The sequence below is a fragment of the Lutjanus erythropterus genome, chromosome 19 (genome assembly GCF_056507025.1).
Source record: "Lutjanus erythropterus isolate fLutEry1 chromosome 19, fLutEry1.hap2, whole genome shotgun sequence".
Lineage (NCBI taxonomy): Eukaryota > Metazoa > Chordata > Actinopteri > Lutjaniformes > Lutjanidae > Lutjanus > Lutjanus erythropterus.
The window spans coordinates 21996139-22011534 of NC_139335.1; the positions used below are offsets into that span (position 1 = coordinate 21996139).

The window sequence follows — 15396 nt, forward strand, 5'->3', positions numbered from 1 at the left end:
TGAATCACGTCAGTGAGACAGACTCAGCTGGTCCGTCACAAATGTTTAGCAAATATGTGTCTCCTTTAATAGACTCAATTTATGTAACGATATTATTCTGCACTTTTCATGCCAGTAGTTTTAAAGGGACAGTTCACAGCAAAATCAAAAATAGATATTGTTCCTTTTACCTGTAGTGCTGTTTATCCATCTAGATTGTTTGGGTGCAAGTTGCTGAGTTTTGGAAATACTGGCCGTAGAGATGTCTGCTTTCTCTTGAATATAATGGAACTATATGAAATACATTTGAAAAATGCAGCACCAGTGTCTCTTTCCAGAAATCATGACCCAGTTACTCAAGATAATCCACAGACCTTGTTATGAGAGGTGTCATGGAGGAGCAGCTTTCTATCTGTTGTAGAGTCTACCAGAACAATTTCCTTTCTAGTAGAAAGAAAGTAGTTCTGGCAGATTCTATACAGCAGAAAGAAAGTAGTTCTGGTAAAGAGAGTTTTTTAAATATATTTTTTGGCGCTTTTAGCACCACATTATTTAGTGCTATTATATTTGGGAGAAGGCAGACATCTCTTCAACCGATAACTCCAACTCTTTCCAAGTCACACCAAAATAATCAAAAATGGATAAATACCACTACAGGCTAGAGGAAAAATATCTATTTTTGACTTGGGAGTGAATTGTCCCTTTAAACAACAATATTGACAATCAGACTTATGTTTCTGTCATTGCCATTTTTGGCAGAAAACACGTGTTTAAGAGACACAATTTGCCTTTGATGCATCTGATAATTTCATATTAACCTTTTACAGACAGTAAACTGCCTCTTTTCAACGATCAGTTATGACCAGCACTTAGTGAAAAAAGACTCAGACTTTGTATAATTATCCCACTCAATATCTTTCAGGCCATATCTGGGCATAAAGCTCTGGTAGTCAAACTGGGTGTATATCTTTTTCTTTCTTTTTTTGTCTCATCAGGGGTGATTACCTAATGCTTTAAGGAAAGTGGACACTTCTGCATGTTAATCCCTGCCCCCACAACCAACCTTCCTGTCGTTGTCTTTCTCTCCGTGCCTCTTTTTGGATTAACTGTCAGGAAAAATCCAGGGAGAACGACTTTCCGACATTCTTTCTTATTTCAGTGTGAGAGATTATGATGGTGCGATTTATGAGATTAAGGAAGAGTTAGTAATCCAAAGACTTCCACAACACTGCAAAGTCTAACACAAGTGTACATCCTAATGTATGTACTGACACAGAGAAACAGGGTTTTAACCAGGGCTGAGTGATATAATCAAATGACCAAATACCTTGATGAATAGTCTATATTGAAGATTGAGAGGAAATGGTAGGAAAACTTTATATAGTGACTAAAATGATCTTGGTTATGATTATTATCGAGACACTGTTAAAAAAAATGATACACACTCTGAAATCATTGCACCATCTTTTATATTGAAAATGGCATCATGTCCTTTGTAGTGTTTCCAGTGACACACAACAAACCCATGTTGGATGCTGCGCCTGCATCTGGGAGACTGTTGCTGACTTTGGTTGATGCTGAACAGTATTTACTGTGAGTTTGTTAAGGGGTTGCAGTCAAACACGGTTATCATGATAGTTACATTTTAAACAGCAATACTAATCATTGGGAATTTTACTGCTGTTTATCGTCATCCCTAATTGTAGGGATGGCTATTGGAAATTTCACAAAATATTATTATTAAGATTTTTAATAATTTATATAATCATCAGTAATGTGGATATAATGATTAAGCGGGTAAAGAAAAATAACAGAACAGCTAGAATAGTCTAAGTTCAGAAAATTACATCACTTTGCTGTAATGCAGCTTTTAAAATCAGGAAAAGACAACACTTACGTCATGTCACAAAATAACAATATCCAAAATATCTAGCGTCATATCACAATATCTATATAATACAAAATCATTCATTTTAATGAATTATTTTTAAGGACTAATACTGACTGCTTTCTTGTTTTTGTTTTGCAGTTGCACATCCATATATCAACATTCAGTACCAAAGACAATTCATGCCAACTTTTTACACATGCTTACAGGAGGTCACAGCTGGCTACTTTTATTTTATTTTATTAAAGAAATAAGGCAGAAAAACTTTCAGTTAAATTTTATACAAACAAGAAAAGGACGTTTTTTCAAGTTGAGTTTTTGGTATCATTACATTCCATTCCTCAATATGCTGCCAAACCCTGTAACTAATTATTTTCATATCAATTACTCTGAAGATAACTTTTTCAATCAGTAAAATGGCAGAAAAATGTGACAAATTACTGAGCAACAACAATCCAAAATTAGGAGATATTCAATGTACCTTGAAAAGAAGCAAAAAATCTCATCTTCCCATCATAGAAGCAATTCCTGGCTGTGATGGCTGTGGCCTGTCTCTGAGACCTATATTAACTTAAGAAATACTAACTAGAGCTGTAAACTTAATTCATCAATCAGCACTTGTCCTGTCATGCCTGCATCTGTGTTTAGAATGTAAACTCTATCCATGATGGATAGCTGCTATAATTGACAAGAAAAGACGGACATTCAATTTTAGGAAGTTTTCTTACTATTTGTTGGTGCAACATGTTAATCAACGTTAAAATAAATTGTCCTTGTAGTCGATATATACCCATTAATACGTGGTCAAGGGAATTTAAAGCCCCCATTTCAATGTTCACGTTGTTCCCCATCATTTCCATACAGACCTAACAACATTTGAATATATGAAAGGGTCTATGCCATCCTAACTTAGGATTCGTGACATCGGAAATTCTTCAGTTAGGAAGGTTTTGTAATAGTTAACTTCCTATCCTAATAGGATATGACAGGATTTCTTCCCAAATGCAGTTAGGAAACATGTTCCTTTAATACTAAAAAAATCTTAAATGCGACCCGAAGCCAAAATAAGAAAGGATTTCAGATTTAGGAAGTTTCTGTAATGAAGCCCCAGAAGCTAAAAACAGAAGCTAAAAAACAGTATATGGCACTTAAATTTGATTCATTTGTCAGTAGATTAATTGACTAGTTCTTATTAGCAGAGACACAGTTCTATAGGAATGAATATTTGCTCCACACAAATACAAGACTCAACACACTTTCTTCATCTATTTAATATTGTTTTTCTGCCTCTCCTTACATCTCCAAGTTAAAAATTATCAAATTTTGTGAAAAAATCTTTGATTTCTTAAATACATTTCTGGATTATTATATAATAAGCTATTACAATTACTGTAAATGCTTTTTCTCTCAGTGGAGTGAGCTTAGGGCAAAACATTAGGGAAATATGTGGGATAAAGCCAAACATAAAAGCTTTTTGAAAGTACTTTTTGACCCCAAGTGTTCGACTACAGATTTCTCCCTTCCTCACGCAGTATTACGGATCAGAAAAGTCTCCACTAAGAGTCACCTCTTACACCTTATTTAGAATCTACTTAAAATCAAATGTAGATGTTGCTTTGCTGCCCTTATGGCCTTACTCTCATCCCATCTCTCCCTCCCTCTCTGACTCATGTTATGAGAGCACTTAATACTGTACACTAGCCCCCCCACACCAGCGTGTCTGTGGTGACTCTCTCCACTTCTCTCCGTCCCCCAAATGCCACAGGAGATGTGTTCCTATGGAAACTGGCTTCAGTGAAAGGCCCCAGTTTTACCTGGTGACCACTAACTGGGTTGTATTGTGCGTGTCTCATCTCTGCTGTAACACACTGGTCGTACCGGCACTCTAACTCTCCCGCCCTCCGCTTCATTAGACGTTATAAAATCTTTGCACCAAAAGGGAGACGCCGTCGATGATGGATTGTTGGCTTGTTGCACCTTCCTTTTATAGACACGGCTCGAAGGTGGAGGAACTTATTTCACAGCTGGGTTGTAGGTTGGAAGCCACGGACATCTGTGTGAAGACAGACAAAACACTGACATATAATTCTCCAATATCCATATATATCTGTATGAGTCTCATTGCAGAGAAACAACAATATATTATCTCTTAATTATATGCAGTTATTTTAAATATAGTCCATTTCTTTAAATGGTAATGAAATGCAGAGATTCAGATTTCATTCTGGATACTTTATGTCACTGTGAGATGTGCTGCATGAGGCGTTTTAGAGTGATGGTTTAAAGACAATCTGATGAGGAAAAAACTTGAGTTTATGTTTTGAAGAACAGGACAAGTACACCTAATACTAAACCATGTTGATGCCAGCGTAGTGGATTCATCAGAAAACTTGCTGATGACTATGCCACTGATGTAAAAAACAGCTACAACTACAACTTCAGCCTGGATTTGCTATCTGCTTTGTATGACAGGTATTATGATGGAAAGATTAGTGACAGGATTTTCTCAGTATTTCTGGACAAACAGTTTTATGTAATCACATAAAAGAAGACTTAAGATTGTCCTACAGGTTGAGGTGGAGTTGCTGAGTGTCTGCCTTGTCAAAAAAAGGGAAAGTCGTTGCTTCGACTGACCAGTTCGTTTTTGTTACACCATGTGAGCATTTCAATAAAACCCGTCATAGTAGAGTGTATTGTTTACAGTGAGCGTGTGAGTGCTGGATGGATGACTGATCGAGAGCATGTTGCTTAACTATGTAACCTACATTACCTGCCTTATCAGTAATTACACCACTTACACCCACAGACAGCATTACAAGTCTGTTGTCAAGAGCGGGGTCAGACAGAATCACTGCTCCTCAAGACATTTCACAGAATCAAATGAGGATGAAGTCTAAATCCACATCTAAAGCTCACTCAAAGAAAACACACACAAAGCCTGAGTAGAAACACAGGCCTGCATGTTTAAATATAAAGAGATGAAACGTGATTATAAAGAAAAGTTAAAGAAAGTGTGTGTTTTGAGTTTTGTTGAAGTCTGTTCTCTGTGCTTTTTAACTGCAACAAGTGACATAAATAAAGATGGATGCTGCTGCTCCACATCCTCCCAGTGTACAGAGAGTAAACATACAGCTATACATACAGTTATCAGGCATACAGGTATCACTTTAAGAGAATGAACCGTGGCATTGAGGATTAAACCTCCACTTTAGAGTTTCATGTGTACTCTGATTTGATTATGGTGATCTTACATGAAGTGACACAGGCTGATTCTGCTACTCTCTGTCTCTCCTGCAGTGGTCTTCTCAGTGGTCCAAGCACCACCTCCATGGTGGAGATAGACCTGATCTTTGGGAGCAGGACAGAGCCTGGCCTCCCACGCAGGCCCCACATCAGTGATCACTGGTGCCATGGGAACAAACAGATCTAACAGGTGAGGAGTTTTATCTGGGAGCAGCCGCTCGTACACGTCGAGGACTCCACTTGGGCTGTAGCGCAATTAATTTTTCATTTTATTAGTTGGTTCTGGTGAGTATTATTATTATGCCTGCTCTTGACCCACTGGCAGATGCAGACATAAAATACAGTGCCTTTCAAAATGAACATATTCACTGGGAAAAATAAGAAAACTACTGCTGGTGTCTGTTTCTCTTCATTCTTCATGAATTTGTTGTACTGATTGGGATGGCAGCTCTTAAGATGGGTGATAAATGTGTAGCATCGAAGGATTGTGATTTGGCTCCTCCACACATGACCAACACTGAGCAACTCCACAGACATACTCATGTCACATGTAAATAATTAAAGAGTCGTCTTATCAGCCTCGAAGATCATCAGAAATGTTTATTTTGGCCTGACACAATATTTCATTTTAAAGTCTATATCAGCCAAAAGCGATGCATATTATTGTGAATCCCTAATTATATCTTTGCCACAAACTTAAAAAAAAAAAGTTGACTTGATTTGAAAAGACAAGTAATTTTGTAATGATACAAAAAAATCTTTTCTGGTGAAATAAAGTTGATATTTATTCAGTTGATGATGATGGGAAGTCTAATAACTAACTAATGTTATTTAGGCACATTCATTAAGATCATCATATAACTCATCTTTTCAAGCAAAAAGACTCTGAATAATTGAATATTTATGTTAATGAGAAAAGATTAGCTGATTCCACTAAATTCGCGTATGATTTTTTTTTACAGCACATAGATCATTGTGTATTATAGAAGTTCCCACATGAGAAAGAAATAAGAAATAAGGGTGTCAAAGATTGAATTCATAGCACCTTTTATCATTTTGATTATATATTTGTTTATTTTCACTTGATTTACACAAATTTGTCTGGAAACTGTGACTGTTTTAAAAATGGTTCTGAATGGACTGTTTTCATATTTTATCTTAATTATTAGTTCCTTTGATTTGGACAGGAGTGTCTTGTGATGACTCTGCTTTACAGAAATATTTTATCCCTTTGCAACGTTGTCTTGTCCGGAAGTCTCAACACAGGCTTACGGGCTGTAAGAATGGGCCTGTTAATTTGGTGAAGTAGTCTGGGTGAGTCAGACGCAGCTCAGGGATATTTACAGTGAGCAGATCCTTAAAAAGGCCAAGGCCATCCTACACTGTCCTGACGAGCACAAAGAGCTCTTCCCTTCAGACAGCTGCAACATGAGTACAGGAAGACTGAAAGCAGTCTTACTCTATTAAAGTTCATTAATATGAATATTATGTCACTTTAACACAGTATTTTAATGATATCCCACTTCATTTTTGGTATGGCCTTTGGTTTGTTTAACTGCTTTTTAGGTCTCCAGGCTTCTCATAGTTATTTTACAGCTGTGGTTGTCCCAGCTGTCTAACTGTCTTCTTAAAACTTTTGTGGCACAATAAAAGTGACTTCATGGACAAATCTTAGGCACTGCAAGAACCCAAACACCTAAAAATTTAATAACAGATTGTTCTGTCATAAAAGGAGCAAACTTCCACCCAAAAACATCTGATCTCTCTATGACCAGCGGGCTAATGAATGATTACAAGACAGCGTTAACGACCATTTACATATAATCAGTAACATATATGTTGGCCAATCTCAAAATGGGTTGTCTGACTGACACTGACTCAGATATAATCCTATAATCTGTGATGACAGCAATCCTTCTCACATAGCTAAACTGAACTCACCTTCCCAGGTGGTAATCCTCCATGTAAAGGAGAGAGACAGGTTAGGATCACTGATACACTCAAGAGTTCAGTCAGTTTCAGTAGACTGATACAGATTTTATAGTCCTAGAGATTGCTTGTGTTTTGGGGTTAAATTGGTCTTTCATCATAGTATTCAACAACAAATTTCCCCTTTAACTACATGACTGGCTGTTTCTTATACCATTCGCATCCTTGCGTTCCTAATGAGTCATGCATTATCTTCCTATCTCTCTGACTACGAGAGGGTGCGATTTAAAATGGTACACTGGAAAGAACACCAGGATCAATAAGATTACTGACTCTAATAGCTGTCTTCCTGCTCTTTGTTCCTCTTTTCCATGTTATGCACACCACAATCTGAATTATTCCAAAACCAATCATGCACTTCAATTCTTCACAAATATTTAAGGGGTTTCTTAAAGTTGTCATCCACTCAGACAAATAAATTGGAAGCCAATCCTGGCCCAGTCTACAACTTGTACAAGTTTGATGTAGAAACCTGAAACGATGAGTGCCCATACACTATGAAAAAAACAGAAAAACTTTGGAAGTGAACACAATTTGCATATTTGTAGAATCTCAAATTTTTAATAAAGTAGAGAGAGAGTAGATCCTTTTTAAGGATTTGAATGTGGAAATTGTACTTAATTGCTGTAAGGAAATAGCAAAAACACATTATTTGTATATATGTTAATACATGTATGGGGATGATCTCTCAGTGAAACACAACCTCTGTCATGTCAGCAGTGGAAGACAAGACTGGCAGATGTCTAGTAAAAGGCCAGCATTGCCTGTGCAAATCAGCCTTAATCAAGCATGCACTTTATATAACCATATTCATTTTTAAACTTTGGAAAAAAAGTATCTCATAATCTTATTTAAATGTAATTGTGTCACTGTCACCAAACTCTTTTACCAATATTTTTATCCTCATCTTCCTCTCTCTGTTAACCTGACAGGTACAGCATTGTGTCAGACATTTTACCAGAAGACGAACAACAGAAAATCTCTAGCTTAAGACTCCATAACGGCCACAGTTCTCCCAACGTAAAGCTGCACTCAACCTGCAACACAGAGACAGAAGACAGGAGGAGGTCAAGAGCCTCTGCTGCTGTGCCCAGCACAAGGGGACAAGAAGGCATGAACAACTACAACGGGAAGATCTTGACAAGGGGCTCCAACCAAGTACGGAGCCGCTTTGTAAAGAAAAATGGACAATGTAATGTTTTATTCACTAACATGGAAGAAAAGAGGCAGCGCTACCTAGCTGACATCTTCACCACCTGCGTGGACATCCGCTGGAGATACCTGCTGCTTATTTTCTGCACGAGCTTCATGGTCTCATGGCTTTTCTTTGGCATTATCTTTTACACTGTCTCCCTGGCACATGGCGACTTTGCGGAGCACCCAATGATGAAGGGTGATGTGCTGGCAGTGGGAGGGCTGCATGGACCCACCTCTGCACACACAGCTGGAGGGCAGACACAAAGGATGCCCTGCATACTTCATGTCCAGGGCTTTCTGGGGGCACTTCTGTTCTCCATGGAGACCCAGACCACCATTGGTTATGGTTGGCGTTGTGTTACAGAGGAGTGCCCTGTTGCTGTGTTAACAGTGGTTGTCCAGTCCATCGTGGGCTGCATCATTGACTCCTTCATGATCGGCACCATCATGGCCAAGATGGCACGTCCAAAGAAGAGGAACCAGACCCTTGTGTTCTCCAAAAATGCTGTCATTGCCATGCGCGATGGCAAGCTGTGCCTCATGTGGAGGGTGGGCAACCTGCGGAAGAGCCACATCGTGGAGGCTCACGTCCGTGCCCAGCTGATACGTTCATATGTCACAGCTGAGGGTGAGTTCATCCCCTTAGAGCAGATGGACCTCAATGTGGGCTACGATGAGGGCACAGACAGGCTGTTTCTAGTATCCCCTCTGGTTATAGTCCATGAGATAGATAAAGATAGCCCCTTGTATACGTTAAGCCGAGCTGATCTGGAGAAAGATGACTTTGAGATAGTTGTGATCTTGGAGGGAATGGTGGAGGCCACAGCCATGACCACCCAGTTCCGTAGCTCCTACCTTGCCAGAGAGGTCTTCTGGGGTCACAGGTTTGAGCCTGTGATCTATGAGGACCGGGACCGCTACAAGGTAGACTATGCTCGCTTCCACAATACCTACGAGGTGCCGTCAACTCCCCATCTCAGCGCCAAAGAGCTCGATGAAGCCGCAAGCCGGGCCTCTTCCCCTGCTTCTCCCGTCTCCGCATGTAGAACCACACAAGACTTGATTCCCAGGTCGCTGAGCGCCTTCTGTTACGAGAATGAGGTAGCACTGAGCTGTGGAGAGGAAGAGGACGACATCTTCGACGCCTCTCAGACTGTAGGGAAGGAGAGGGCAGAGGAGAGGAGGACTTCGGTTTCTAAAGATTTCCAAAATATGTTCCAGGACAATGCAACCATGACATCAGGCAGTCACAGTGTCATGTGTGTTCTGGACATGGACAATAACCAGATGGAGTTTGACATCCTACAGACTGCCATCCCTCTTGATCCAGTGACCTATAAGAGTGAGCAAGAGATCTAACAAGAGCGGGCAGAGCGGACTGTCACGTGTTCAACTTTGGATTGCATGTACAGAAATGTAAACCCCCTTTGCCTTGCCAGTGTTCTTTTATATTTCGATGTTTGTTTTTTCTTCTCATTGAGATTATAAATGAAGGAAAAGAAGAAACGTTTTTTCCCAAATAACTTTTGGCACATACAACTGCATTCCTTGAAGAGCCATAAAGATCAGCCCAACCAGACTGATTCTGCAGGAGGACAAAGAGTCTCCAACAAAGCACTGACAGGCTTTTGGCTCCCTTTTATTATGATTTCATAACCAAAGGAAAGCACAATAGCAGAAAAAAATCCAGAAACTTGAGTCATGTGTTAGTCTGTATGTACATTTTGCATAGTTAAAAATTAACTTTATCTAAGAATTTCTTTTTTTTTCTGTGAATGTAAACAAGAGATTCTATGACAGCAATAGCAGTTTTGATGTAACTCTCTTCCTTTTTGAAGAAGACTGAGCTCAAGACTTACATGGCCAGTTTTTAAGATGTACTGTTTTATCAAAGTGTGGTGGATTTATGCTCGATAATCTCCATGTTGTTCATGGATTTAAATGCTCGTCATGCCTGCAATAGTTCCCTACAAAGTCTGCTCTTTGCACTTCTGTGAGACTGCCTATTTTCTTAAATCCCTTCCTGTAAAATGTGAAAAATCTCCCTTTATTTATGCGCTTTAGTGTACATTAGTGATAATCTACTGTTGTTGATTTTGCTGTGTAGTATACCAACAAGACCATTCCAAGTGCAATCACTAAGTGTAGCAGCAAATTTAGGAGGACATCACTACATTTTAAATCTTACGTCAAAACATAGCTTTTTCTTATGAAAACAAAGCTGATTTTAAAGGAATATATTGAAAACAAAACAGAATGTTTAACTTAGCAGTAGCCTAACAAAGTTTTATTTGATACTTGAAACTAAATAGCGGCTTAACTATTATAAGTTATTAATGCTGGAAATACAAAGCAAAGTATATATTTTGTTCCATTTATGGATCACTTTACAACTCTGCAAGACTTTACAATAAGGGTCCATTAATTAACATTAACATTAGTAATGCAGTAAAAAGCATTACCTAACAGTAAATAAGACTATGATAAGATTAAGTAACTGTTGACAAATTTCTCTTGTTCACATTTATTAAAGCTTTACATGTTAATTAGATTACTAACTAATATTAATATATTGTCAATAAAAATGTTACAATGTGTATCATGAAATTCACAGATAAACCATTTCATCAAGAGAAAAATGTTTTTAGAAATGTTTATTTAAGGGTAATGATTGTTCACTCACTTGTCCATCCTCAAACTTGTGACTTATATTTGGTTGAGGTTGAGATCAATGGACACAATCCATCCATCTAGATTTAAAGTTTGCTTGTTCCTTTATCTTCATGTAGATGTTTATTGATTTATAGCCTAACCTATCATTTTCTGCATGTTATATAAGCTTTACTTAACCGTAATTAACCATGTATTAATGCATAATAAGCACTACTTAACTATTATTAACCACATATTAATGTTTTTTGTTGCCCTTAATGTGAAGTTAAAAACATGTATTCCTTAAGTAACACTTCATGAATACATAAAGATGCTGAGTCAGCATTACCTAACCATAATTAACAATGTATTAGAGCTGAATAAGTGTTACTTAACCATACTTACCGCATTACTAATGTTAATTAATGGACCGTTATTGTAAAGTGTCACCAAAACATTTTTCTCAATTTGTTTCTTGTGGAGGCTGCAGCCAGTGATAACAGAAACAATACTGAGAAGTGGCTTTAATTCATGTTTGTGCTGTTGTTGTTCGCCAAAGGTCTGGAGTTGAAAAGTAAAACAGAGAGCGCCTCTGATCTATGATTTGCAAACTGGGGTGCATGCAGCCTAAGTGTACTCATTGTCTTCGATGACAGACACTGTAGAGCACAGCAGGAGACAAAGGGATGGAGGTTGAGGAGCGTCTGGAGATGTGCAATAAGTGATTGGTTTGGGACAGTGAGGATAAAGTTAAGTGTAACTGTATGTCAGGTAAAATACATGACATTTAAAAAACAAAAAACAACTTTTCCTCCTTTTTGTGGGGACAGCAAGACAGCAGGTTCAGCATACCGGGAGAAGCAGGTGGAGTTAAAGAGAGAAAGTAGAGAAAGTATATCGAATTGATTTTGACATACCTGTAACTGAAGTTCATTGAGTGTGTTATCAAATGTGGCAAATTTCTCCCATCTGGTGCTTCAAGCAAACTGAAATAACAAATGTTTAAATACCATTTAGTCATGATGTGGACAGCAACAATTGACCCTTCCTATGTGCACCGATAACAGTTGAGTTATTGGTCAACTCTCTCCTTTTTGTGTAAAAGCGACATATATGGTCAGATTTTAAATTAGCTAATGCCAGCACAACTCTAGCTAACTGGCTAGCTAATGTTAGCAAAATGCTATCTAACTAGCTAACTAATGATTGATGTAGATTAGCTAGCTACTTAGCTAGCAAGGTAGCTAGCATTTTGCTAACATTTTGCTAACATTTGCTAACTTGAGGTGTGAATATATATCTCTTTTACAGGTACCTCAGACAACTCACCATCTTCAAAATGTGGTTTTTGTTCAACATAGATATGAACCTCTGTATGCACAGGAAACAGAAAACACAAACCCAAGTACCAGACTTGCTCAACTGTCACTGGAGCACAGAGTGAAAAGGGGCGGGACTTAGGAACAGTCAATTGGGATGTTAAATTAAATTGTGAGTATACCTGCTGCACTTGATGATAGTGCAACTCTCATTCTTGAAACATTTTTTTTTCATTTGTGAATCTGTTTCTGCTGATTATATTGCTTAAACAGGCGTTTTTGTATCAGTATGGCTGAGTGTGTGTGTGAGAGAGAAACTGACTGAAGAGATTATGTACATCTGAGCAACAAGCGTTCACTAGTATTAGAATTTAAATGTTAAGTATTTTCATTGCAAAACTTGCTAAATATCAAGGAACATGTGTAACCATTTTATTGACATACACTGCCAGCCAAAACAAAAATATTATATTGCATTTATTGTCCAGTCTAAAGCAATGTATTAATACTATAAATAACTGTATATGTGCATGTAACCTGCAAGTAACCCAGCTAACTCCAATTAGGCCCCTGTGACAGACAGCTGCATGAATGTGTACAATACAAAAATATAAAATTTGATGGTTATAACAGTACACTAAATTTACCAGAACATTTTCAATTGAGTTCTGGCCAGATTCCAGATGTTTAACTGTTCAAAGACACCTTAGTTTTCTTTGTATTTTCCTTGTATGGAGTGCACCAAACACTTTACGGGTCGAGTGTGTAAGATTTATATGGATTTTCTGGTAGAATGTGGCATAAATGTAATATAATAACAACGAGTATGTCGTGATTATGTTATTTGATCCCAAAATGCTCAGCAACTGAGCTAAAGTAGCCTAATATTGGTGCTATTACATAACTTCAGACTACACCAAACACATAAAAAAAAAGGTTTGCCCAGAGGCATTTGTTAGTTTGTGACTTTGGGAAAATGTGAAAAACAGTCAAATTCCTCAATACTGTATATCTGAATCTTTAACCAAATCACTCACATTTAGGCTATTACTATAAATGTGGCCTCCTTTTGATAACTAATGTAATAACAGATGTAACATTTTTTCATTTCCTTTTCACTGCCCCCTGCAAACTGCTTGTAGCAACCCTGTCGAGGCCAATCTCCCACTTTGAAAACCACAGTCCTACATGCTAAGGGGAGAGTGGGATGAGGTGTTTGCAATCTGTAAGCTCACCACTAAATCCTGCATACTGGTCCTTTAATGTTTATTTCTATTCTCCTGAAAATTCCCTTCAAATTCTACGTGTTCTTTTGAAATGTCTGTATGCCCTGAGCTCTGGTATTGTGCATACTGGCTCACTGAGATAAATGGAACTGAGCCATCATTAATGTCATTAGTTCCACCTGTGCTGCTCCTGATAGGAGGACCTATGGAGGGCTCTCAGACTCTAATTAGGACTTGTAATGAGCGCTTTATGGTGTTAAAACATGGAGATGATTTTAGTATTAAAAGTAACAATTAAACAACGCAATTTGTTTTCTGGTGACTGGTGAGTGAGTCACAAAGTGAGTGAGTCATAAAGCTGTTATAGTTACACTTGAGCTGAAAGTCGCTCTCATTTTATGATCTCACTTTAGGTTATTCATCATGAAGTTAAACTGTTTAAGAACAACCCAAAAATGTGGAAAAAATACAGTGTTTGAAGGTATTTGGCTGGCAGTGTATGGCTGTCTGTAACACTGGTTTTGAATTGTGTATTGAATTCATATTTCAACAGAAGTGCAGAAGGGGAGCCAACTTGAATACAGGAAAACTAACCACTGTAAATGCCATTTTGTGTAACAGTCAAAGTATTTTGTTTCCTTTGCTTCCTGCTTAATATTGCCTAAATCTAATGATTTTCCATCCCCTGCTTGGAGTTAGCAAACTATTGAACTAATTGAAATAAGCTGAAAAGAAAAAAATTCTCAAGTACAAAGCACTTTATTCTACCTTGTATACATTTTGATGTTGCAAATAAATATTTATACAAATAAAATGGTTTCTCCTTTTCGAAACTTGATCCTGGTAGAACATAATGCCAGACTGCAGACTGAACCTTAGAGGGAAAGTGTTTCTTTTCTTTTGCAAGTGTGTATGAGTGTTGAAGCTCCATAGCTGCTACATAGCTCTGCAGCCATGACTGTCACAGAGGGCCTCAGCAGAAAACACTGAGGCGTGTGTTCCCTCTAGTGGTGAACTGTAGGAGCAGCAGAGACGTTCCAACCTGGATCATGAAACCTAAATTCAAGAATGTTTTGAGAAAAAAGACAATAAGATGCACTGTGAAATAAAATTTAATAAAATGAAACACACAACTGAGAAAACTCATAATTTTAAGGCAATGGCTTCACTAAATTAATCAAACTCCTATGTTTTGAAATGAACTAAAACAAGTTTTGCCAAGCTATGATATATTTAATTTACTTCTCTTCTTTAGATTAATTTGAATCTTTCAGTTTTAGAAACTGCAAAAAAAAAAAAATTCACAGTGAGTTGTGAACCTGATTTGTCATTATTTGGGATTGCACTTGAAAATACTGAATTATTAAACTTTATTCACTTTCACTTTAAAGAATTTACTCAACAATTTTTTAAATACATTTTTTTGCTTCTAAAACTCACAGATTCATTTTTTTAAAAAGAAGAAAAGTAAATCATCTCAACAAAACATTATTGGGAAAGTTTGCAAAGTTTTTTTCATAGTTTGATTTTTTTTTTTTTTTTTTAACAGTGAACGTTATTGTCTTGTTCTCAAAACATTCTTCAGACTGTATGATCCAGGTTGGAACAGCTCTGCCGCTCCTACACTTCACCACCAGAGGGAACACATGCTTCAGTGTTTTCATCTGAAAACATCTGTGACAGATCTCATGGCTCTGTAACTTCTTTTTTTTTTTAGTTTATTTCAAAGCTTTGAGGAAAGGGTTAAAGTTTGATTCAAAACTCAAAAAATAATGAAGACAGTTGCCTTGAAATTTTGAGTTTTCAGCTCACAGTATGAGGACAAAGGGCTGACTTCAAGGGCGCAGCTCTCATTACAACTTAGTGGGCGACAGCGGTGTCCATTCTTACCACAGGTGTTTTA

At 37.6% G+C, this 15396-nt stretch overlaps 1 protein-coding gene and 1 long non-coding RNA gene across 2 annotated transcripts in view; one reads left to right on the forward strand and one right to left on the reverse strand.

Moving 5' to 3' along the window:
- Window positions 1-3169: 3169 nt before the first annotated feature.
- The window catches only part of LOC146309797 (uncharacterized), a 30189-nt gene continuing 17962 nt past the window's right edge, over window positions 3170-15396 (reverse strand). Inside the window, exon 2 of the long non-coding RNA XR_014772410.1 lies at window positions 3170-3920. This is a non-coding gene — a long non-coding RNA (uncharacterized LOC146309797). The remainder of the gene's footprint in view (window positions 3921-15396) is intronic.
- On the forward strand, window positions 7784-10586 carry kcnj4 (potassium inwardly rectifying channel subfamily J member 4). Its single transcript, XM_084743786.1, has one exon. It carries the CDS (start codon window positions 8213-8215, stop codon window positions 9653-9655), a length of 1443 nt encoding a protein of 480 aa, XP_084599912.1. The 5' UTR covers window positions 7784-8212; the 3' UTR covers window positions 9656-10586.

Bases quoted from the DNA above. Each gene is read 5' to 3' on its own strand.
- kcnj4 (XM_084743786.1), top strand. From the start codon at position 8,213: ATGAACAACTACAACGGGAAGATCTTGACAAGGGGCTCCAACCAAGTA.